This window comes from Halichoerus grypus, chromosome 8 (assembly GCF_964656455.1).
Source record: "Halichoerus grypus chromosome 8, mHalGry1.hap1.1, whole genome shotgun sequence".
NCBI lineage: Eukaryota > Metazoa > Chordata > Mammalia > Carnivora > Phocidae > Halichoerus > Halichoerus grypus.
The window spans coordinates 67,080,071-67,101,453 of NC_135719.1; the positions used below are offsets into that span (position 1 = coordinate 67,080,071).

Sequence of the window (21,383 nt, forward strand, 5' to 3'; positions counted from 1 at the left end):
CTTTACTGGAAGCTCAGAAGACCCCCCCTCCAGGAAGCCTGCCTTGACTTCCCAGGCAGAGGTGAGCACTTCCCTGAGCTCTGAAGCCCCTTGCTCTGACCACTATTGCAACGTTCATCAGTGGGACACTGTAATTATCAATGTGCCAGTCCATCTTGTCAGACTGTGATCTTCCCGGGCATGAACTATGCATCCTGCCTGCACCCCTGCATGCTAAAGGGATGGATGAACCGCCTGGGCTTGAGGAGAGGAGCAGGCGTACTTCTTGCCAAACCTCCGTCGAATCTCCTGGGGAGGGTCTGTGTCCATGGGGCACTGCAGTCTCTGTGCTGCACACTCCACATCAGTGTTGCTGTGGGGACAGTGAGCACTCACTCTGGGGGAGGGACTAGGACAGGAATGAGAGAGATAGGATTTTGGCCACCTGAGCCACTCGATCCTCTGCTGCCCCTGGTCTGTCCTCAGACCGACTCTATGGAGGAAGGGTCAGAGCTCTCAGGCAGGGGACAGCAGGATTCCCACTGAGACCTAGAGAGAGAATGAATTAGATCCTGGGGATACACATACAGCTGGGCCCTTCACAAGGGCATGTGACCTTGGCAGCAGGCTCTCTGCTCTTCCTGGTGCAGGGCTGGGTCTGCCTAAAGCAAGGAGCCCTTTCTTCTAATTTGCATGAAGCCACTACGTAGGCTGGTAGAGCCGCTGATCCCAGGCCTTCTGGGGAGAGAAAAGGCAACGCCCCCATCCAGCCCTCCCTCCAACATTCCTCCAAGGAGGACTCACCAGATCTTTTCCTGGCTGATGTAGGAGGCTCTCCGGCAGAGATCCTTGATGACTTCTGGCACCTCCACCCCTATAACACAGAGCAACAGCTCAGGGCCCAGAGCCCAGGAAGACCTGGCACTCACCCCATGTCCATACTGTAGAGGGTCCTTGGCCAGTACCCTTGGCTTTGGGTGTCCCAGCCTCAGCCTGTGCCACCAGTGGGAGCCAGACCCAGCCATGAGTGGGCAGGGAGAAGGCCTGAAACAAAGCTGGCCCGGCAGTGTCCCCTGGATGCATGTCCACCTTCAGCCCCACTCCTGGGACTGGTATCAGGCTTATGGGGTGGAGTTCAGGAACTGTGTGCAACCTGCCCGCTGAGACCATTCTGCCACAAAAACCCTGCTAAACCCTTCAGCTTAAAACCTCCTGGGAATTAAATGTAGCTCTAGGTGGCGCATATATGGAGATCACCATAAAATTCTTGCCACCTTCCTGTGTTTAAAAATGTTCATAATAAAATGTTGGGGGGGAAATACTCTGCCATGAGCCACCCATTCCTCTCTGTCTGGGTTGAGCACTGAGGGGCAGGGCAGGACTGAGCTGCAAAGCCATGTTCTCACAGGAGACCTGAGGATCTCCAGGTCACTTCCAAGTGCTAAACCAGTCTTGAAGATTACCCTGGTCTACAGCCCAGAGGGCAAAAGTGATTAAGCTGAATTTCATAAAATAAGAATGTTTATAACAAAGTATAGATCTTTATCCCTCAAATTTTAGCAAACAGCAAGTGTGGCAAAATGGTAACAAAAGGCAAATCTAGGTGGAAAGGGTAAAGGGATGCTCCTTGTGCTATTCTTGTAACTTTTCTGTAGGTATATTTAAAATGTTTCATAGTAAAGTCTGAAGGAAACAACAAGGCACAACAACAATTAAAAACAAAACAAAATAGGACTCAGTGCTACCCTTCTACATAATCCTCACTCCCCCAGCCTGGTCTTCCACCCCAGGGGCTGGATGGATGTTCCTGGGACTCTGGCCTGGGCTCACCTTCAGGCACCTGCCCCTGCTCTGCCCTCAGGCCCGGGTGCCTACTGCCCTCGCTGCCTGGGAAAAGTGAGAGGCTGAAGAATCAGGAGTGCTGGGTCTGCACTCCATCAGCTCTCCTCCAGCCCTGGGCTGTGTAAGCTGTGTCCTGCCCAACTCACCCCTCTCCCCCATCTGGGCTGCTCAGCTCCCCCAAGTTCTCGTAATCCTGGGAGGGGCTGGGTTTGGTCTCAACATGCCCCAGTGAGAAACTGTGAAGGTACCATAACAGCTCAGAGTAGGCCACAGAGAGTCCTGCTACCTGCCCCTTCCTCACCCTGGCTCTAGCCCCCACCCACCTGAGTCAGACACAGGTGGGACAGGAAGTAGGGGGAAGGACAACAGAAGTGGGTCTCTCCATGTACTCAAGCAAACATTAACTGAGCACTCAGCCAAGGGATATAAAGGCAAACAAACCCCCCCACCCCCCCACCCCCCGCCACCAGACACCCTAGCTCAGGCGAATATGGCCTGGTTAGGGCTGTAACAAGGAGACACTGTTTCCACTGGTCCTGGGCACCCGGCACAGGGGGCTTTGACAGAGAGCTGGGAGAAGCAGAATTCTATCTGCTGTCCCGCACCCCATCCTGACACTGCCCACCCTGGGAGCAAAGCTGCATTAGGACTTTTGTGGGCCCTAGGCACTGTCACCTTCTTAAACCACTTCCACCCTTAAAAAAAAAAAGTATATACATATATTTATAAAAGATAAATATTTTTTACAACCGTGTCGGTATATAAAAGGATATAATCCAGGCTGGATATATTATCACCTATTCATTATTATTATATTCATTCATTCTTCTGATTTTAAAAGAGATTAAAACATTTCTGTGGGCTCCTAAAAGTAGGTGGGCCTGATGCACTGTGCCTGCCGTGTCTAATGGTTACGTCAGTCAGCCCCAAGGCCAGGCTGCCCCACCTTTGACGCAGAGCTGCGTGAATCGGAGCTCGCTGTCATGGTCCCGCAGCATGAAGTGGAAGTCCTCCCATGTCAGCTCCTCCTTATCCTGGAAGCCAGACTCCCGGAACATGGACTCCACCACCTCTGTTAGCTGGGCCTTGGACAGGCAGTTGTTGGAGATCTCGATGAAGGACCTGGGGTTGGGGGAGGGAAGCCATCAGGCCCTGAAAAGAAGCCTGAGGCCTAGACAGGAGGGCCTACTGGCCATCCCACCAGGCCTTCAGAGCCCACATGGAAGGTCCCCAACTGGCCAAATCCCAAGCCCCCTCCTAGTTATAATAGTCTTTGGCTATATGGCCCCAGCTCTTTACCCTCCTGCTCCCACCTTCATGCCCCCACTTCTTTCCACCAGCAGTCCCTGTCCTGGCCCACTCTTCTGGCCATGCTACAGGACCAACCTCAGCATCCTGATGAACTCGTCCTTGGAAATGAGACCATTCCCATCAAAGTCATACATGCGGAACATAAGGCGAGACTTCTCCTCAGGAGAGCCTGGGAGGAAGAGGACCCCGTGAGAGCCCCAACCTACCTGCCTAAACCCCAGGCTGGCCAGAAGGGGCCTCACATGAGTGTGACCCACTGCTGAACACAACAAGGGGTCATTGTGCTTCCTGAGCTCTACCTGGGTGCTCCCAGATGTCTGCCGTGGCTGGAGACCTGATCTGGCACTTCCCCATCTCCAATGGGTCAGCTACCCTTCAGCCTCAGTCTCTAGCCCCTTCCATCTTCTCCTACCTGGACAATCACTCCCTTCTCCCCTACCTTTCATGAAGACCACCAGGATGTCCAGAAACTCCCGGAAGGACAGGTAGCCATTGCCATCTTTGTCAGCCAGGGAGAACATGGACTCCACAAACATGTCCTGGGGCTTGAGGCCCAGGGACTCGGCAAACTCAGCTCTGCTCAGCTCGCAAGTCAGGGCCTCCCGTACCTTCTGTGATGAGTCCAGGGGCAGGGTCCCTGCATCCGCCTGGTCGATGTCCAGCACCTGCACTCGGGCAGCAGCAGAGGGAGAGAGACAGAGAAGGAGACAAGGTTTCCTTGATTTGAAGTCAAGCTGAGCCTTGTAGGATCCACCTTTTCCAGGTTTCTGCCCAGCACCCTATCTCCTGAGCACCTACCCTGTGCCCAGCAGGTAGTCCCTGGGGCCGTTTCTTCTACAGAGCCCTGGCCCTCTGTGTTAGCCGATTGGACCAGGCATGCACACTTGACACAAGCAGACGATCTGGAATTGGGACTAAGAGGTCCCAGGTCTGTCTTGACCTGAGCACAAGAAAACTCAAAAGTGGTGGACCACCATGTTCTTCCAAGTGCTCAGGGACACAGACAGAGGGAAGTAAACACACAGAAAACGAGGCAGGCCGAGAGAGAAGTGAGTGACCTTGTTTGCTGGCAACTCTCCCTTTCCTTGCCCCTTCCAGGCCAGGTCACAGTCCTCCCTTTGGAACTCCTGAGACATCACCATAGCCTCAGAGTCAACTGACCCTTTGTCAGTGCTAGCTTGCTCTTACACCCAAAGGCGTTTTGACTGAGAAAAAGCCTCACCTGAGTTGAGAAAAAGTTGTGCTTGGGAAAGGGGAATTCTCACGGTGGGCTATCTTCAGCCCGCCCAGGGGCTGCCCCAGCATCAGAACAGGCGGTGAGGGAAGCAGGCAGGCCTCAGGCCACAGCACTTATTTCTCCTGCCTGTCAACCGGGGGCCCCCAGTCCCAACCTGGCTGTGGTTTCATGAGGCAAACCTTGTTGCTTCAAACAAGGAGCTTTAGTGGAAAGAGCCTGGGGCTGGAGGCGAAAGACCGGGTTCTTGTCCCAGCTCTGCCACCCACTTGCTGTGTGACTTCAGGCAAGTCTCTCCAGTTGTCTGGCATTCATTTTTCTTACCTGCCTTACTTATCTCACAGGGCTATTGTGAGAATCAACAAGAGACGCTGTATGGAAAACATCTTGAAACCTGGAAGTACTGTGCAGACAGAGAGGGTTGGCAGCTATCCCCAAGACACAGGAGCACACCCTCACACCCCCAGCACAAGGAGTCCCCATAGCCCTGATGGGTCCGAACTGAGTGCATGTGCCCCAGCCCTACCTGGGCCCTGGCAATGAGTCTCCCCACCTGAGGGTCCCTTCATTCTAGTGCATACTCAAGTTCAACGGGCTTGGGGAGTAAATGACAAAAGCCATGTGCCTGGCACATCGTAAATGACCATTAAATGGTCGCTTCCCTCACAAATCCTCTCCCGGGCCAGCCAACCCTGCTCCTTCTCCTCAAACATTAATTTTTTTGCCCTTCTACTGGGCACCTCTGCTCAGTCCCCCCTGCTCCTTTCCTCTGAGCCAAAAAATTTTTACCTCTTTTTAAGTCCTCGCCAAATCTGACCCGAACCACGACTGTCCACTGGCCTGAAGACTCACCACCTTTTCTGAACTCCTACACTGCTTATCTCATGGCTCAGTTTTGTAGCCATTATTCTGAAGTGCTGGTTATCTTCCTTTCTGTGTCTGTTCTTTCTTCCCAGAGGGGTGACAAACTCTTTGAGCGGGGCCTAGGCTGAATGGATCTTATCTCTTACCAAGCGTCTCCTCTCCACCCTTTTGGACCCAGGCGGCTTTATGTCTGTGCCAGATATGGGTGCAAGTCCTTGCATTTCTCTTCCTGGTTTCACTACACCCTCTCAATAGTTCATGGAAGTCTGCAAGGTGGGCACCAATGTCCCATGGAGGCCTCTGGCAGCTGCACTCCAACAAGGATGGGGGACCAAGGGTCCTCACTGCCCCCACACTGACCCTGGGTTTCTGCGAGCATTTGGCCAGGATGAGTTAAGTGAGGGCAGAAAGGCTGGACAGCCCTGAGGAGCACACTGAGTGACACATGCAGATAAGCTCCTGACATGGCCTCCCTGGAGTCCCACAGGTAGGCGCTGCGGAGCATCTTCTTACAGAGAGGCCAGGTGGTTGGGCCCAAAACGCAGCAGACCTGATTAGTAGTGTCAGGGCTCCTGACTTCCCTGGAGTCAGCCCACGGCCGCCTGCAGGTGAGGGCACCACCATAGGCAGACATGCAGCGACAGACCTGAGCCTAGCTACACACCTGGGAGAAAAGGTGCCTGAAAAAGGTCTCCAGGAGGTGGCTCCTCTGCTCTAGCGTCACGGCTGCCCTCATCAGCTCCTGCTCCCGCAGCTCCCACTCCTGGAACCTCAGCCCGCTCTCCTTCAGGGTCCCCCGAAGGTTTTCCACCAGCACCTGCCGCTCTGCCTCCAGGTTAAATAGCAGCACCTACAGAGTGGCGACAGGGAGAGCAACCATTTGTCGAGGCCTCCTGGGGCCAGGGGCTTTGCGTGAGTTTTGTCAGGGGCCACTGGGAAGAGTGCCCTTGTAAAAGGGATTTACTGTTATGTCCTGGGCTCGGTGGGGTTCTGGGCTCGATTATAGGCACAGAGACTGCATTCAGAGACATATGTCTGCAGTCATCCTTCCCTCTCTGTTCGCACTGGAGAAGAGAAGGGAAGGTGGGGAGGACAGATGACGGAGGGGACCGGGAGCCAGACAGAGCTGAAAATCAGCCTCTGGTTGAGTTCCCCTCCAAAATCTCTAACAATTCACTAGATCCTAAAATCAGGGGGCAGGGAAGAGGGCCTGACTCCTTCCAAGGACTCCCAGCTAGGACCCACCAAAGCATCCTTAGAAAGGGGGGAGGAAGACTGTACATGAAAAAGGCACTGTGGAGATCATGTCACCCCACAGGCCCAGAGCAGGATGAATGTGTTCACGTTTCTCTATCAGGTACTACAGCCAGGAACTAAAAGCCAGAAACCCTGCCTGATTCAGTGCTCCTTCCCCTCCACCTGGCTGCCTCCCTGGCTATGGAGCAGGAATAGGACCAGCTGGGCCATACCAGGTCATACTCCTTGGGGATCTTGAGCAGGAGGGCGCGGCGTCCGCGGTTGCCGGACAGGATGAGGCTGACCTGCTGCGGGGGCCGCAGCTGGATGGTGCGGAGCACAGAGAGCCTGCCGTCCACCACGCAGATCTGCCCAGGCTGCAGGTGCACCAACACAGGCCGGGAGGGCTCCTTGTGGCCCTGCCATTCCAATGCTGGAGAGACAGGGCTGGGTCAGCTGGGGCCAGGACAAAGGAGGCTGGCTTAGGGCTGGAGTTAGGTCAGGGCCTCCGTAGTTCCTGGCCCCTTCTTGAGTACTGAGGGTCATCCCCTCCCCAACAGTCCTGCTGTGCCTCTAGCCCACGTGAAGAATAACTACCATTTCCTGAGTGTTTACTGTGTGCCCAATACTGTACCAAGTACTTGGCATGAACTAGTTAATATAATCTTCATAAACTTTCATGAGGTAAGTGCTATTATTATTCCTGTTTTACAGATAAAAAAAATGGGTTTAGAGAAATTAAAAAATCTGCCTAAGGCCCAAAAGCTCAAGTGGTAGAATCAAGATTCCAATCCTCCATCAGTGTGACTCTGGACCTTCATTAATTACTTCTCTGTTGCCTGAAATTCCAGTGTAAGATGCCGCAAAGCATCTGTTGCCGAGGATTCTAGAGAGTCATGATAAGCCTATGAAATGTAGTCAAGGCCCTTGTGACTCCCCGCCCTGAGTCTATCACATCCCCTTTATGTGGGACCACGGGGAGGATCTATGGAGGGTGGAGGACTCCAGGTCCAATCTCCACCTGACGCCTCCATGGCTTTTCCCACCTGCCCTGACCTGCTTGGAGGCCTAGAAAAGGGAGGCCTTTTCCTTAGGCTGCTGAGGTGGGAGCAGTCTGCAGCCCTGAGTCATGTCCTCCCCCCACAGCACGCTGGCCAGCTCCAGGCCTACCTTCCATGCCCCCCACGAGTTTCTCAGACATGATGCTCTGGCGGTCCTGGCCCTGGAGCCTCTTGAAATTTCTCCTTCGGAGCCGGGCAACAATCCAGGCACTAAGCAGGCTCACTGAGAGGGCAGAGGCAGGAGGATGCTCAGAGGAAGGTAGGAGTCTGAGATCAGTGGCCCCTTTCCTTGGCAAGACCCCCTGCTCTCCCCACCTCCTAGGTCGGCTCATTCAATTGTCTCAAACTGTGAAGCTCCCTGGTGGGGAGTGGGGTAGGGGTGGGGAAGGAGCTTTGGGTAAGATGCCAACACAGCCTCTGCTGCTTCCACCACTCAGGTCCCTTCCTAGCCAGAGACTAAGGCCAGAGTCCTTGTGCCAGAGACTGGACCCACTCTGCCATACAGCTGGTGGACTCACACACAGCCATGCCGAACTCTAAGTCTCAAGCCTTTGCCCCAGCTAGTTCTCAACTGGTTCTCAAGCAGGGTTTGCCTCGGACAGTTTCCCAGGCCCAGGCTCCTGCAAATAACTGTGAAATACAGATTCCTTGTGGCTCCTGACCAACCTAGGCCCTGGAGGGACCCCAGGAGAACAGGAAGGCAAATTTCCCTGGAGCTGACTTATCTGCAGGTCAGACACTTCTCATGTCCCCTCCTGCTCTGATGTTTTCGTCATGTGCCCAAAGAAACAGTACTCCGCATGGTCAGTTGTTAGAGACGAAACCACCCCACTGCCACCCCTTAGCTTATGCATTTCACCCAACACCACCCTGCCCATCACTTTTACCCAGGGGGAAGCAGCAGAGAGTCCCGATCGTGACCCCAAAGCCAAATCCACTGCCTTCAAAATAGTCCCGCATGATGGAGGGACCACAGGCTGGCAGGCCCTCAGTGCTGAGTTGTCTTGGCTGCGGGCAGGGGTCTCCTGGGGAGACAGAGGAAGCTAGAGTCCTGGGGCGTGCTGGGCCAGAGACTCTGGCACAGAATCACCGAGGAGGTTAGAGTGGCAGAAAGGGTAGAGTGGGGGGGCCTCTGGGTAGCAGAGGGGTGAGAGCTGCTTACCCCTGTCAGTATACCAAGAATGTGGTGTTTGCCTAGTGGGGTAACAAGTGGGGTCAAAAATGAACCTCAGCCCTCTCTCTCCCTCACATGCACATATGTACACACACACACACACACACACACACACACACACACACGCACACACACACAGCCCTTCCCTTGTCACTGCTATGGGATTAGGATATCCTCACTGCACTGGGCCTTCCTGATATCACACCCACCCCAGGCTCAACCCAGCTGATGGGAGCCTTCCTCCCTAGGTCTCTCTGAGTCTCAGTCTTGTCCCCACTTGGGTACCCTCTGGAGTTGTGCAGAAGGGGACCTACACAGCCACATGTGGCCACCTTGGTGCCCAGAAACAAAGTTCTCAAGGGCAGAAACATGGCTCACTGCCTCCTTGGAGTCTACTGCCCAACCACACCTGAACCAGGCCCACGGATGAGGAGGGATGAGACACCAGACCCCAGGCCCCTCCAAGCACCCCCTGGCCACTCACCCATATGCCAGAAGAAGACATTGGGCTGCAGGGCACTGGGGTTCATGTTGGTGACAGCCACTAGAACATCCCGTAGGGAAGTGTTTCTGATCTCTGCAATTTCTTCCTCAGAGAACAGCCTGGGGGTGGGAGAGGTGGGGAGCTGCTGCATTGGGAGAGAGATGCCTGCTCTGGCCCAGGGACCCAGATGAGGGAAGAAACCCAGAGGGGCTTCGGAGCGTGGGAGGCCAGCTGGGAATCAAGGGCCCATGGGGCTGCTGACAGCACCTGCAGAGGGCCTGGGGCCCAGGCCAAGGTGAAGTCTGAGGAAGGGACCCAGGCAGGCCTTACCCATTCCTGGTGTTCTCAAACCAGTAGCGGTCGCCATCCCGCAGCCTCACAAACTGGTTAAGGACGATGGTGCTGAAGAGGGGCCCGGGGTCCCCATGGCTCTCCAGGAGCCCCCCGGGGAGCAGCTCCAGCCAGGACAGGTCCTGGTTGTACAGGGCAGCTGTGGCCTCCAGCACCTGGGCCAAGAAGGGACACAAGTGAGTGCAAGGACCTGGCACCCACCCTGGGGCAAAGAGGTAGTACGCAGGGATCAGCCCCCAGGATGATAATGATAAATGACAGTGACAATCACTCACTTATTATGCCCCAGGCACCGCTCCGAGTGCTTTACACAAGTTAACTCTTTTATGGGAACTCGCTCACAGATTCAGCTGCCTATTTTAGAAAGTTGGAACAAAACAGGCAGCCAGTTCCCTATGTGGCTTGTGCTCAAAACAGTATGAAAGTTGAGGGTCAAAACCAGTACAAAAGTTGGAAAGGTAGAATGATGTATTAGAAAAGCTTTCTATTCTTAGAGCTAAAAAAGTTTTTAAAAATCAAATCCCTGGGGCGCCTGGGTGGCTCAGTCGTTAAGCGTCTGCCTTCGGCTCAGGTCATGATCCCAGGGTCCTGGGATCGAGCCCCGCATCGGGCTCCCTCGGCGGGAAGCCTGCTTCTCCCTCTCCCACTCCCCCTGCTTGTGCTCCCTCTCTCGCTGTGTCTCTCTCTGTCAAATAAATAAATAAAATCTTTAAAAAAAAAAAAAAAAATCAAATCCCTGCATATACATTGCTTTTTGGAGACAGACTTCAATATTATATGAGCAGCATTTTCTACCTGACCTTTACTTTAGTTCTTTTCTCTGCAATGTAAACAAACATTTGCTCAGCTTAATTCCAGTGAGGCCCAGGTAAGCTAAAGATTTGCTACTTTCAGTATGCCTGGTGATTCCTATCTTTATATTGATTTTATAAAGTTTACAAGCCCCATGTGCGTATTGCTTCTTCATCAGCCTTTCAATTCTCCACTTTCCAACAATCTTATAAAATAGTAAGGACAAAAGCAATAAAACAAGCATGCAATTGCAGAAACGCCACTATGCCAAGATGCTAAGGCCACCAAAACTGGTCTGTTGGCTGGCAGGCAATGCCACTTGCCCAGGTGATAGCTCAGGGTGTGACAGTTAACTCCCCAAGGGCAGCTTGAGTATCGGTGGATAAAAAAGTATAGCTTGTTCCTGGGTCGAGGACCCTCTACACCTGCTCAGGTGCTTGTTGGGAAGAGCAAATGAGATAATGCCTATTAAGTGCCTAGCATGCAAGAGATGCTCAACAAACATTTGCTAGATCTGCAGAGTCACAAGATATACTGCCAAATCCTACTGGTCTGGAAACTTCCATCCTGGTGTACGATACTGGGAAAAGCCACCTGGGTGAGTCCCATCCTTCTCCCCAGGGACTTGTCTCTAGTGTTTGTGTCTCACTGCCTCCCTTCCATGTCTTGGGCCAATGTGCCTTGGCCCTCCCACCCTGCCCTCCGTGTCCCAACCCTTCCTTACGGTATGGTTGCTCTGGGAGAGTGCAGGGTTGATGTCCTGCCATCTGGTAATAGGAGGAAGACCCAGTGCTGCCCTGGCCTTGGTATAAGAGGGCAAGCCCAGATCCCGGCCCCTTTGCAGGCAGCCAGCCAGGTGGTCTGTACGAGAGAACTTCAGGGGCCCAGGCCAGAAATCTGGGGATGAAATAGCAGAGAGTCTGAGGGAGCTCAGGGCCACCACAGCTCCACTAGCCCAGGACCCGGGCTCCAACCAGCCCCAGGGGGGACCAGAATCACACAGAGGGAACCATGGTCACCACATCTCTCAGCAGTGAAAGAGTACAGGCTCCCAGGCACAGACACTCCTCCTGGCCTGACACTGGAGCTCCAGCAGAATCCCCACTCAGGGGCTAGCAGGGCACAGCCTTCAGGGACAGCCTCAGCCTCACCTAGTACATCCTCAACCACGACATGGTCCTCTCGCTCAGCGATCTGGGAGGCCATGCCCAGCAGTAGCGCATCCACATCTTCAGCTCTTCGTAGGTTTGGATGCTTTAAGAATGGGGAGAGAAGATGGGGCTGGAGGTTGAGCAGCCAAGCTCTCCCCACACCACAGTCCATGTCCTGGGCCCACCCAGTGCTGATGTTTGCTCTGAAATCAGCAGGCCATTCCTCCTCCATAGGTTGATTCCCCACTCAGGGTGAGTGATGTCCCCATCCAAAGCTCAGGCTGCTGGGAGACAGGTCCCCACAAACACAAGGGATCTAAAACTTTACTTCTATTTTAGGAGACTTGACAGTATGATCAACAAAGACACTAGAACATCTAGGTCTTGGTCCTTGCTCTGTTAGTGAGCAGCTGTGTGACCACGGCAAATCACAGGACCTTTCTGAACTCAGTGCCTTTTCCTTAATAAAAAGGGCATTAGGGATAAAATTAAATTAAGTTAAATTAAATTAAAACAATTAGGAGGATACTGAGGTCTTCTTCAATTCAGCTTTATCACTCTGATTCTGGCTTTCCTCTTCTCCCTTTTCCTTCTACCTCTCTTCTCTTGTGAACACTCTACACAAAGTATCAGATTTTGCTTTAAATTATTCATCAATGCTCTTTACCCACACTGGCCTGGTTTGGATGGGACAGATTATCCCTGATAATCTCAGAACTCTTCCTTCCTTCTTGTTCCCCCCTCAACATACACATTCACACATTGCCTTCAGTATGTCTAATTGGGACATTTCCTTGGGGGGGGGGGGTGGGATGGCTGGGGTACTCCAGGCCTATGGGGGACTCAGAACTGTCAAGGGAGAAGAAAAACCTACAAGGAAGGAATGAATGTAGAGCCACACCTGCATAGGCCTCGCTGTCCCTCACACAGCCTTGAGGTGGAGGTGGAGGATTGACTTTCGAGCATGTACAGCTGGCTGCCTAGGCCCTACTGTCCCCCTTCATCATATACCTCAGACACACACACACACACACACACACACACACACACACACACACTACACACATACACCCACCCACATATGTGCCCCCAGCCCTGACCTTTCGGCTCCAGTAGCTATTGCAGACCCGGAGAGCCCTGGAGGTACTTGAGTTCCTATTGATGACGTCCTGGAAGTGACAACTGGCATTTCTGAAATGCAAGGAGCAGGGGAATGATGACTGAGGCCATGGGGTCCTAAAGTCAGGCATCAGCTCTGATCTCCAAGACTGTACATAGCCAGGGGCCCAGGTCAGTGTAAACATTTAAAAACATGGGGCGCCTGGGTGGCTCAGTCGTTAAGTGTCTGCCTTCGGCTCAGGTCATGATCCCAGGGTCCTGGGATCAAGCCCTGCATCAGGCTCCCTGCTGCAGGGAGCCTGCTTCTCCCTCTCACACTCCCTCTGCTTGTGTTCCCTCTCTCCCTGTCTCTTTCTCTGTCAAATAAATAAATATTTAAAAAAAGCATTTAAAAATGTGCCCAAAGCATGCACATGCTTCCCTTCCCCCATCTCTTTCTCCATCTTTCTGTCTATGTATATATTACTAAACAGCATGGGGCTCTGTTTAGAGCACCTCTTCTCTCCTGATTCCCAAAGAGAGAGTGTATATATATATGTTAAAACATTTTAAAAGGATTTTTAATTGTTCTTTTGAAATTACTTGTCTATGGATAAGTCAAATGCTATGATTTCTTGGCTATGATTAGGCATATCCAAAAATTGTCCCAGAGTAAGAAAATCTAACCTATGAATTGTTTTTTTTAAAGATCTTATTAATTTATTTGACAGAGAGCACGCGTGTGCAAGTGCAGAGCAGGGGGAAGGGGTAAAGGGAGAGGGAGAAGCAGACTCCCCACTGAGCAGAAAGCCAGATGGTCGGACGTGGGGCTCAATCCCAGGACCCTGGGATCAAGACCTGAGCCCAGGGCAACTGCTTAACTGACTGAGCCACCCAGGTGCCCCTAACCTATAAATTGTTTTAAATTATAATGCAATTATAAAAATAAACTGACATGTTTTGTTCCATATACATTTAATTAAATATGTATATTTTAGTTTAAATTTCCCTTTTCCTTATTTTGGAGTCAAAATTTCTCTTCAGCTCTCACGCTTTTTTAATTATAATTCCCTAGAAAGGCTTGCAAGACCCAGGTCCTGTGCTTATAGTTAAAAATGCCCCCAGTGTAGTGTCAAGACCTAAGATTCAGACCAGCAGGCTTTGTGACTCACCCTCTGAGCCTCAATTAGCCTGTGTTTAATTGGGGGGTTAATATATACACCAGCCGTAGGAAAATGGACATAAAGTGCTTCAAAACCACAACAATGTCTTTTTAAACAATTGTTCTTCCCCCTCCAAATTCACTGTTCTCTGGGGAAATTAGCACACTTCAGACTGATAATCCTTTCCTGAGGACAGATTTTTCTCAAATGACATCCCCATTCCTCCCAACACACAAATGTTTTCGCTTTGCCCTCACCTCATGTAGACCCCAGGAGGCACCATGGTGGAGAAGAACTGCTCAGAGGCCACCAGGAACTCTGGGGAGATGCTGGGGTCCAGGAAAGGGCTGTATCCTGGGGGAAGGGGAGAAGAGAGAGGATAGTAACATTTAGCCCTTAAACCACCCACCCTCCCTCCCCCTCCAAAAAACTCCTGCTAGCTCTCCCAGTCTCCCTCCCCATCCCCTTACCTGCATACTTCGGGAGCGTTTTCTGCAGGAAGCTGGGCAGCCACTCATACAAAACGATGTTCTGAGGGTCAACAGAGGGCAAAAGGGAGGCAAGTGCTGGAGCAGCCACGCTGGGAGGGTCTGAGCCCCAGGAAGGCTTAGGTGGGAGGTGAGGGCCAGGCAGGGGCAGTCAGCAGGGAGGCGACTCCAACAGGACAGGTGCGGACGCCTGTCCCCCACTAGGAACACGGGATGGGCGTGGGCTAATAACTAATAACCACAGCCAATCTCGTGTGTGACGGTCCTTTGCCTGCTCTTCATCTTCGGGGTCCCTTCCTAGACGCTAGCTCCAGTTCTGGGGAGCAGTGTCCTCCCGGAAAAGGGCGTTTCCGGGGGCTGCTTGCGCGAGGATGGAGGGCCCCGCGGGGCAGCGGAGTCTCCCGCGCAGCCGTCGGGGGGAGGGGGCAGGGAGAGGGCGCGTGACTGACCTGGTAGGTGGCGATGACCCTCTTGCGCGCGTGCTGGAACAGCTCCTCGTCCCCCCATTGCGGGTGCTCGCGGGCCAGCCGCTGCGCGCACAGGTTGTGGTAGCGGAACCACAGCAGGCCCAGCGCCTGCAGGAACGGGTCGCGGTTCCCTCGCTCCGCCCCGAAGGCTGCACGCGACGCGGGGCCGCAGGGCAGGAGAGGAGCGGCGGTGTGACCACCAGCTTTGCCGCCCGCAGCCCGCGCCCCGCCCCGCGCCCCGGCCGCCGCAGCCCGCCCCGCGGCCTCACCGTACAGCCCCCCGGGCCCGCGCTGTCCGGTGGCGGGGTCGGGCGCCGTCCACATGAGCAGGGGGCTTTGCGCGTTCCGGGGGAAGGCGGGGTCGGGCCCCGACGCCAGCTGCCCCCCGGAGAAGCTCCGCAGCGCGTCGCTCCACGAGTGCGAGGAGCCATAGATGGCGCTGCCGTCCAGCCAGCCCGTCACCTCGTTGGTCTGCGGGGGGCACCGCGAGGGTGAGCCGGGGGTGAGCCGGGGGTCGGGCAGCGGAGGCGGGTGTCGGTGCGCGAGCGGGTGGGAGCCTCTCTCCCCGCCCCGCCCTGCCCTGGCCGCGAACCCGGGACCCCGCCCGCCTCGTCTCACCAGGTCCCGGGGGTTACTGGGGCTCTGTCCGGTCTCGGGGTCCCAGCGGCTCCTCTGGAAGGGGAGGACCACGTCCCCGCGCCGGTCGGGGTCGAACACCGGGTCCCCGGGCGGGATGTGGATGTTGAGGAACTCGGCTGGGCAGCCGGGGGTCTCCACGCTCACCAGGTCCGAGAGCACGTGGTAGCCTGTCCGCAATGGGGAGGGCGTGCAAGGACCAGCTAAGGATCATTCTCCCTTCTGCATCAGGTATCTAGCCCTCCCCGACTACCCTTGAAGCTTCAAAAGACTCCTCAGCCATTTTTGGCAAGTCCAAGTCTTGACCTCCCCCACCCTTCCCAATCCTTTGTTACACCCTGGTCCAAACTGTTTTCATTGTCAGTTTGGTCTTCTCCTTGGTAACTGGGAGGTGCCGGGTGAGTGTGCCTAGGCAGTCAGGCTGGGAACACCTGCTCCAACATGCAGCTGGGAGCAGCCTGCCCAGAGAACCTGCCAGGCTCACTACAACACTGGACACTGGGATTCAAATGTAGGCACCCTGGGTGGCCAGCAGGAGCCCGGCATTCCTGCTGGGAGCCAACAACCCACAGTCACTGGGGTCCAGCCACCCACCCTAGCACCCGCATTTTGACACCATGCCCACCAGCCCTCTTGTCAAAATCAGAATCCTGCCCTAAGACTGTCCTAGGAGTCACAGCGGGCAAAGAGTGAGAATAGGGTCCCACCAAAAGTCCCTACGAGATTATTGTCATGCTCCTGTCTCTACCTGCAGTCCCATCAACAGCTCAATGTGGGGCAAATTTATGCCTCCCCCAACCAGACTTTTCTCCCTCTACTTTTTCTTCCCCAGAAAAAGAAATACAAGACATAGCTTTCTTGACTTAAGAAAAGTCATTTTAGGCCCCAGACATCTTATGATTTATGCCTACTTGCACAAAGCACATTCTTGAGTTATCTTTGCAGGATTTAAACCCCTTTGAGCACTCAGATATTAGAGCAATTAAAAGGCAGACAATTGATGCCAACCCTTGCTGGCCCTTGTGACTTCCATCAATTAAGACCTGGACTCTGTCACTCCGAGATGACTTTTGCCTAAATTCTAGGCTTATTCCCCATTGGACAAGTGCCTTCATGAATGCATATGTACCCTTACCTTAAAACTTCCCCAGTTTTATTATTTGGGAAGACACTGCTTTAGGAAATATTCTCCATGTTTTCCTTTACTTGTTCTAAATAAAACTCTTCCTATTCTTGTCTTGGTTTTGTCTTTTGGCTCAATATCCACCGAGAGGCAAATCCAGTTTTGGGTCAGAATACCCCATCCCATTGCCTCCCCCCTCCATCTCTCACCCGCATCTCTAAGATCCTCCATCACTTCTCTCCCTCACTCCCTGACTCCCCACCTCAGACATAGAGGTGTCCAGCTGACCCTACTGGCCTCCCTCCCCCAGAGGTTGAGGGCCTCACCAAAGAAGACTCCCAGCACTGTTCGGTTTCGCAGGGAGGCCTGCCCTGCAGGGCCCCTCATGGCAGTGTTGCTAAGGTTTCTGGGGTTGGGCAGGTGGGGTTCTCTCAAGGGCTGGTACACACCATCTGCATAGCTGGCTGGGACCAGGCGCTGCAGCCGAGAGCCTGGGGTAGGAGGGGTAGGGACAAAGATAAATCCTCAGTGGGGCTCCCTTACCTCCTCTCTCCCAGGCTTCCCTCCATACCACAGATCCTAAAACCTTAAGAATGGATGAGCCTTTGCTGGTACCTGCCAGGCCTTGCCCCTTCAGGCACCCCTGCCCTGGGGCTGTCTCTATTTGTCCCTCACCTACCTTTGCTGCCCCATTTGTGCTCCATGAGGTTGTTGTACCACCCATCAAATCGCTGCACCTCCCAGGAAATGGGGTTCTGAGCTCCTGTGTGAGAACAGAAGGAAGGGGCAGCTGGGCAAGTCCGGGCATGAGAGGACAGGCAAGCCTGAAGGATATGGCTCTTGGGAGCCTGGTAAGGGGAGCAGCAGAAGGTGGACACCCAGCACAGTGTGGAAGGTAGGGGGCAGAGGGAGAGAACCGAGGACAAAGTGGTATCCAAACTCAAGCTCAGTGGGGGAAACATGGCAGGGAGCACTGAAGCAGCGTAGCCAGGGGCAGTGTGTGCTGACAAGTAACCTCAGAGAACAAGATGAAGCTGGAGAACAGTGGCTATGTGGAAGGGCATGCAGGAGCCTTCTACTGCCCTCACACCTCAGTTCCCTGGGGTGACAAGGCAGGACAGAAACCATTCCCAGCCCTAAGATACCATAGGGAGTAAGAGCCAGCCGCACCCCAAACGCCAACCAGGGAAGGAGAGGTCATTCTGTGACCACTCCCTGGGTAGGGGAAGTGTGGAAGAGGGGCTTGGCCCTCTCCTGCTGAGCAGAGCCCCCAGGGCAAGTGTGTGGGCCCTGGGGCTGTGGCTCTGGGGCCTGTTGCTACTCTGGTCTCTTTTCCAGTTTCTGGGGTGGGGATCAGATCAGGGACTGCCTGGTCACGGGATAACCTTCCCGCCTCCTCTTTTGAGGCATCAGGTTCCTCATGTAATTCCTCTTATTGACCCTATTATACTTTCCAAAAACTAGGATCTGGGAGGGAGCACTCAGCTGTTGAGGGAAGAACTCAGGCAGTGAGGGCAGAGGGAAGGGTCCAGAATCAGAGGTGGAATGGGGGTCCTTCTGGTCAGTAGATCAGATGACCAGTTAGATTCCTTTCCCCAAACTAGAAGGTTACAGGGCTAAAGCTCCCTCTCTGCTCACTTCATAGAACAGAACAAAGAAAAGGACCCTCATCAGCCAGCGAGAGACCCATTCCTGATTGTCTTTCCACTCAGACCAAGAACAAGATCTCAGAGCTCCCCTCCTGCCCCACACTTCCATGTGCATGTGCACACCCATGTGTGCACACTCACTCACCAGCAGGTCAGAGAAGGAAAATGACTCAGGCCCTGATGTTTGAGCAAAGAACTCAACTAAGGATCCAGGACTTGGGGCAGGAACTAGTGCAGCTATATACATGTGATCTCTAAAATAAGATGAACTGGTGGCAGAACAAGGGGGAGGAGGGCCTTTGGGAGGGAGCATAAGGAAGAATGCCTTCTGGGAATAAGTGGCAAGAGCCTACTAGAAAAGGAAAATCCAAGGTCAAGGCAAAGAGAGAGCTGGAAGGAATGGGAATGGTAACAGCTCTGTCCTGGGAGAAGCTGCAGGGATCTATTGCCCAGTCAGAATAGATCATTCCAAACGTTTTCTCTGCTTCCTTTTCCTGTATCCTCCAACCCTTGATGATAAGGAACTGGCTATTTAAAAAAAAATTATTTATTTATTTGAGAGAGAGAGCACGAGCAGGGGAAGCAGCAGAGGGAGAGGGAGAAGCAGACTCCCTGCTGAACAGCTGGGCTCTATCCCAGGACCCTGGGATCATGACCCAAGCCAAAGGCAGACACTTAACCAACTGAGCCACCCAGGCACCCCAGGAACTGGCTCTTTTTAACCTAACTTGTAGCACCTTAAACCTACTTCCCTTCTCAGAGACCCAGACTTCAGAGAATGGCCTCAGATTCTAGTAAGAGACTGTCCAAAGCTGACAGAAACAAGACGAAATCGAATGGACCGACCATATTAGTGGTGGTGGTTGGTTGTGTTGGTTTTTTTTTTTTTTTTCCATATTGTTTTAAAACACTGGTGACTTCCCTTCAGCTTTGGGTCTAGTCTGACCACAAGATCCGTTATTATCTTGTATGCCTCATCAGTCTTTTGCCACTTGGGATCAGGGGTCCTTACATTATGAAGAAAGAGAGAAGACAGGGGAGAGAGAAAGGGCCTCCAGACTGAGGAATGAAATAGGAAATGCTGACACAGCAGGATTCCTCTGTTCCTAGCTATACTTCTTCAATCTATACTTACCCATGGATGTCCATGACCCAACCAGGAGTGTCCATGCCAGAGCCAGGCAGAAGCCCATGATGAATATGATAATAGGGCTTAGGTATTAGAACACCCTAAAATGGAGACCCTAGAAAAAGAGGACAAGAAGAATGAGTCCCAGCAATTCAGAAGAGTCAGGCCAGGGCCTCTGCAGGCCCCTGTGAATCTAGGTGTGGCCTGGGCCAACACCACAGTGAGAAGCAGAGAGCAGGAGACACACTGTCTCCCAAGAATCTTTCATTCATTCAACAAACACTTGACAAGCACCCACTATGTATCAGGCACTGACCTAGGAACTGGAGATTAAGTGATGAACAAAGCAGACAGAAATCTCTGACTTCCTGGACTTACCTTCTTAGATTAACCGAAAAACCTTGCTTTGGTCCAGCTTTCCAAAGTGTATGTTCCTTGGACAGAGCCTTGCTTGGGGGCCAGGACACTGAGCTGCTGCTAGTCCACGAGTGTGGTCTTAGGCAGGTCACTTATCTGATCTGGACCTTGGTTACCTCTTCCAGCGATGGGAGTAAACATGCCTGAACTGTCTATCTCCTAGCATGGTTGCTGGAATCAAACATTAAACCTGAGAATGAGGTTGAATTCAAAGCAAGAAAGGTGACAGGTGTTATGTAAATGTGATGTAGAGAGAGCGTGGCTGGAGCATGGCTCCTCTCAGTGGAATCAAAGAATGCAGCGCCAGGCACTCCTGTGCTTGGTGCCAACTTTCTGCTCTCTCTCCCCAGGCCAACAAATCACCCAGGGACAACAGGGAAACAGAGGCAGCAGGGGACTCAGGCTGGGACTCCTGACCGGCACAGGGAGTGCCTCAGGCCAGTAAAGATTTTCTAAAGGTGGCATAGAAACTGGGGGGTGGGGGTGGGGGTGAGGCTGGGGAACTGTCTAGTGGAAGAAAGTGGGAACTCAGAGAAAGTCTTATCTCAAACCAAACCCTCAGGACTCCTGAACAGGTTGTCTAGTCCCAGAGGAGGAGCCCCAGAGGGTGATCTCATCCCAACTTGCCATCTCCCATTAAACAAGTGAAAAACCTTAGGCCCTGTCATAACTCAAAAGCTCAGCCACTCTACCCACTCCATCCCAGAGACTGTCCAGATGGTGACCTTTGATAGTGTGTGAAGAGCAGGGTCCTGAATGGTTGAAGCCATAAGGATGGATGTGCTGAAGTGGCCGCAGTGGTCCTTCCCTGATCTAGGATGCCCTGCCCCTTCCCCCCTACCACTGTGTCTTCAGGATCCTGGGCCCCAGAGACCACTCAGCCCACAAAAAGCATGTAGTGAGCTTTCAGGCCAGGCTGTGCAGATAAACCTGAAGAGGAATTGGGTATGCTTAATAACCACTCCTTTCGGGTGGGTAGCCACAATGATTTATACAACATTGGTTCAGTAACTTTCTAACAGCCTTGAGTGGAAGGCATAACCTTATGACAGGGCAGTGAAGCCCCAGGCATGGCAGAACCAGGGAGAGAACACAGGCGTACCTTGTTCTTGTCCCACATGGCTGGCTACTTTTCCAGCCTGAAGTCCTACAGTGGTGACCCTGGGGTGGGGGAAATATAAGCCAAGGCCATAGGGATTCCAACCTGATCCCAAGGGAAGGTTGAGGGGCAGCCTGGACTCTAAAAGCCCAAACTTCCCTCCCTGGCATCATGTGCTTGTGTCAGGAAGAACTCCAGAGAGATCCTTTAGGATCCTTTAGGCCCAAGCAAACTAGGCCACCCAACACTCCCAGTTCTCCAAGAACCTAAAACTTTGGTGGTGGGGTGGGGGAGGAATAGGCCTGAACCGGCTCCATTTTAGCGTCAGGCTAATAACGGAGGCGCAGGGGGGCCAGGGCTAGAATTCCTCTTCCCTCAGAAAGCGTGGCCGAGCTGGGCCACACTCCGCCGAAGCCACGCGAGTGGAGCTCCCTCCCTCCCCCGGAGCGCCTAGGCCCGCGGGCCGGAGAAGCCCTTCTGGGTCTGACCTGTGGCCGCGGCGTCCCTCGACGCCGGAGTGCGGATTGCCTCCCTCCTGGCTCGCAGCGGCGCCGCGACGCCCGCTCCCGGCCGGCTTCCTCCGCGGCGGTGCGCGGGGAGGGCGGGGCCGGCGGTGAAGAAGAGACGGCACGGCC

The 21,383-nt window shown here is 53.5% G+C and overlaps 1 protein-coding gene across 3 annotated transcripts in view; it reads right to left on the reverse strand.

The window, feature by feature from the left end:
• The window catches only part of DUOX1 (dual oxidase 1), a 32,591-nt gene extending 11,254 nt beyond the window's left edge, over positions 1 to 21,337 (reverse strand). For 2 of the 3 annotated variants that reach the window (XM_036070814.2, XM_078079409.1), the window contains exons 1-23: positions 21,237 to 21,337; positions 19,239 to 19,347; positions 17,134 to 17,217; positions 16,781 to 16,945; positions 15,314 to 15,501; positions 14,965 to 15,166; positions 14,678 to 14,844; positions 14,211 to 14,271; positions 13,998 to 14,094; positions 12,580 to 12,670; positions 11,480 to 11,582; positions 11,053 to 11,225; positions 9,516 to 9,691; positions 9,186 to 9,304; positions 8,415 to 8,552; positions 7,637 to 7,750; positions 6,700 to 6,899; positions 5,895 to 6,080; positions 3,572 to 3,797; positions 3,208 to 3,301; positions 2,768 to 2,943; positions 784 to 853; positions 263 to 388 (exon numbers count right to left, since the gene is read on the reverse strand). In XM_036070814.2, coding sequence (XP_035926707.2) covers positions 263 to 388; positions 784 to 853; positions 2,768 to 2,943; positions 3,208 to 3,301; positions 3,572 to 3,797; positions 5,895 to 6,080; positions 6,700 to 6,899; positions 7,637 to 7,750; positions 8,415 to 8,552; positions 9,186 to 9,304; positions 9,516 to 9,691; positions 11,053 to 11,225; positions 11,480 to 11,582; positions 12,580 to 12,670; positions 13,998 to 14,094; positions 14,211 to 14,271; positions 14,678 to 14,844; positions 14,965 to 15,166; positions 15,314 to 15,501; positions 16,781 to 16,945; positions 17,134 to 17,217; positions 19,239 to 19,296 — 3,014 coding nt within the window. In that variant the 5' untranslated portion in view covers positions 19,297 to 19,347; positions 21,237 to 21,337. The remainder of the gene's footprint in view (positions 1 to 262; positions 389 to 783; positions 854 to 2,767; positions 2,944 to 3,207; positions 3,302 to 3,571; positions 3,798 to 5,894; positions 6,081 to 6,699; positions 6,900 to 7,636; positions 7,751 to 8,414; positions 8,553 to 9,185; positions 9,305 to 9,515; positions 9,692 to 11,052; positions 11,226 to 11,479; positions 11,583 to 12,579; positions 12,671 to 13,997; positions 14,095 to 14,210; positions 14,272 to 14,677; positions 14,845 to 14,964; positions 15,167 to 15,313; positions 15,502 to 16,780; positions 16,946 to 17,133; positions 17,218 to 19,238; positions 19,348 to 21,236) is intronic. The other variant, XM_078079408.1, reaches the window with a different exon arrangement.
• Between the last annotated feature and the right edge of the window lie 46 nt (positions 21,338 to 21,383).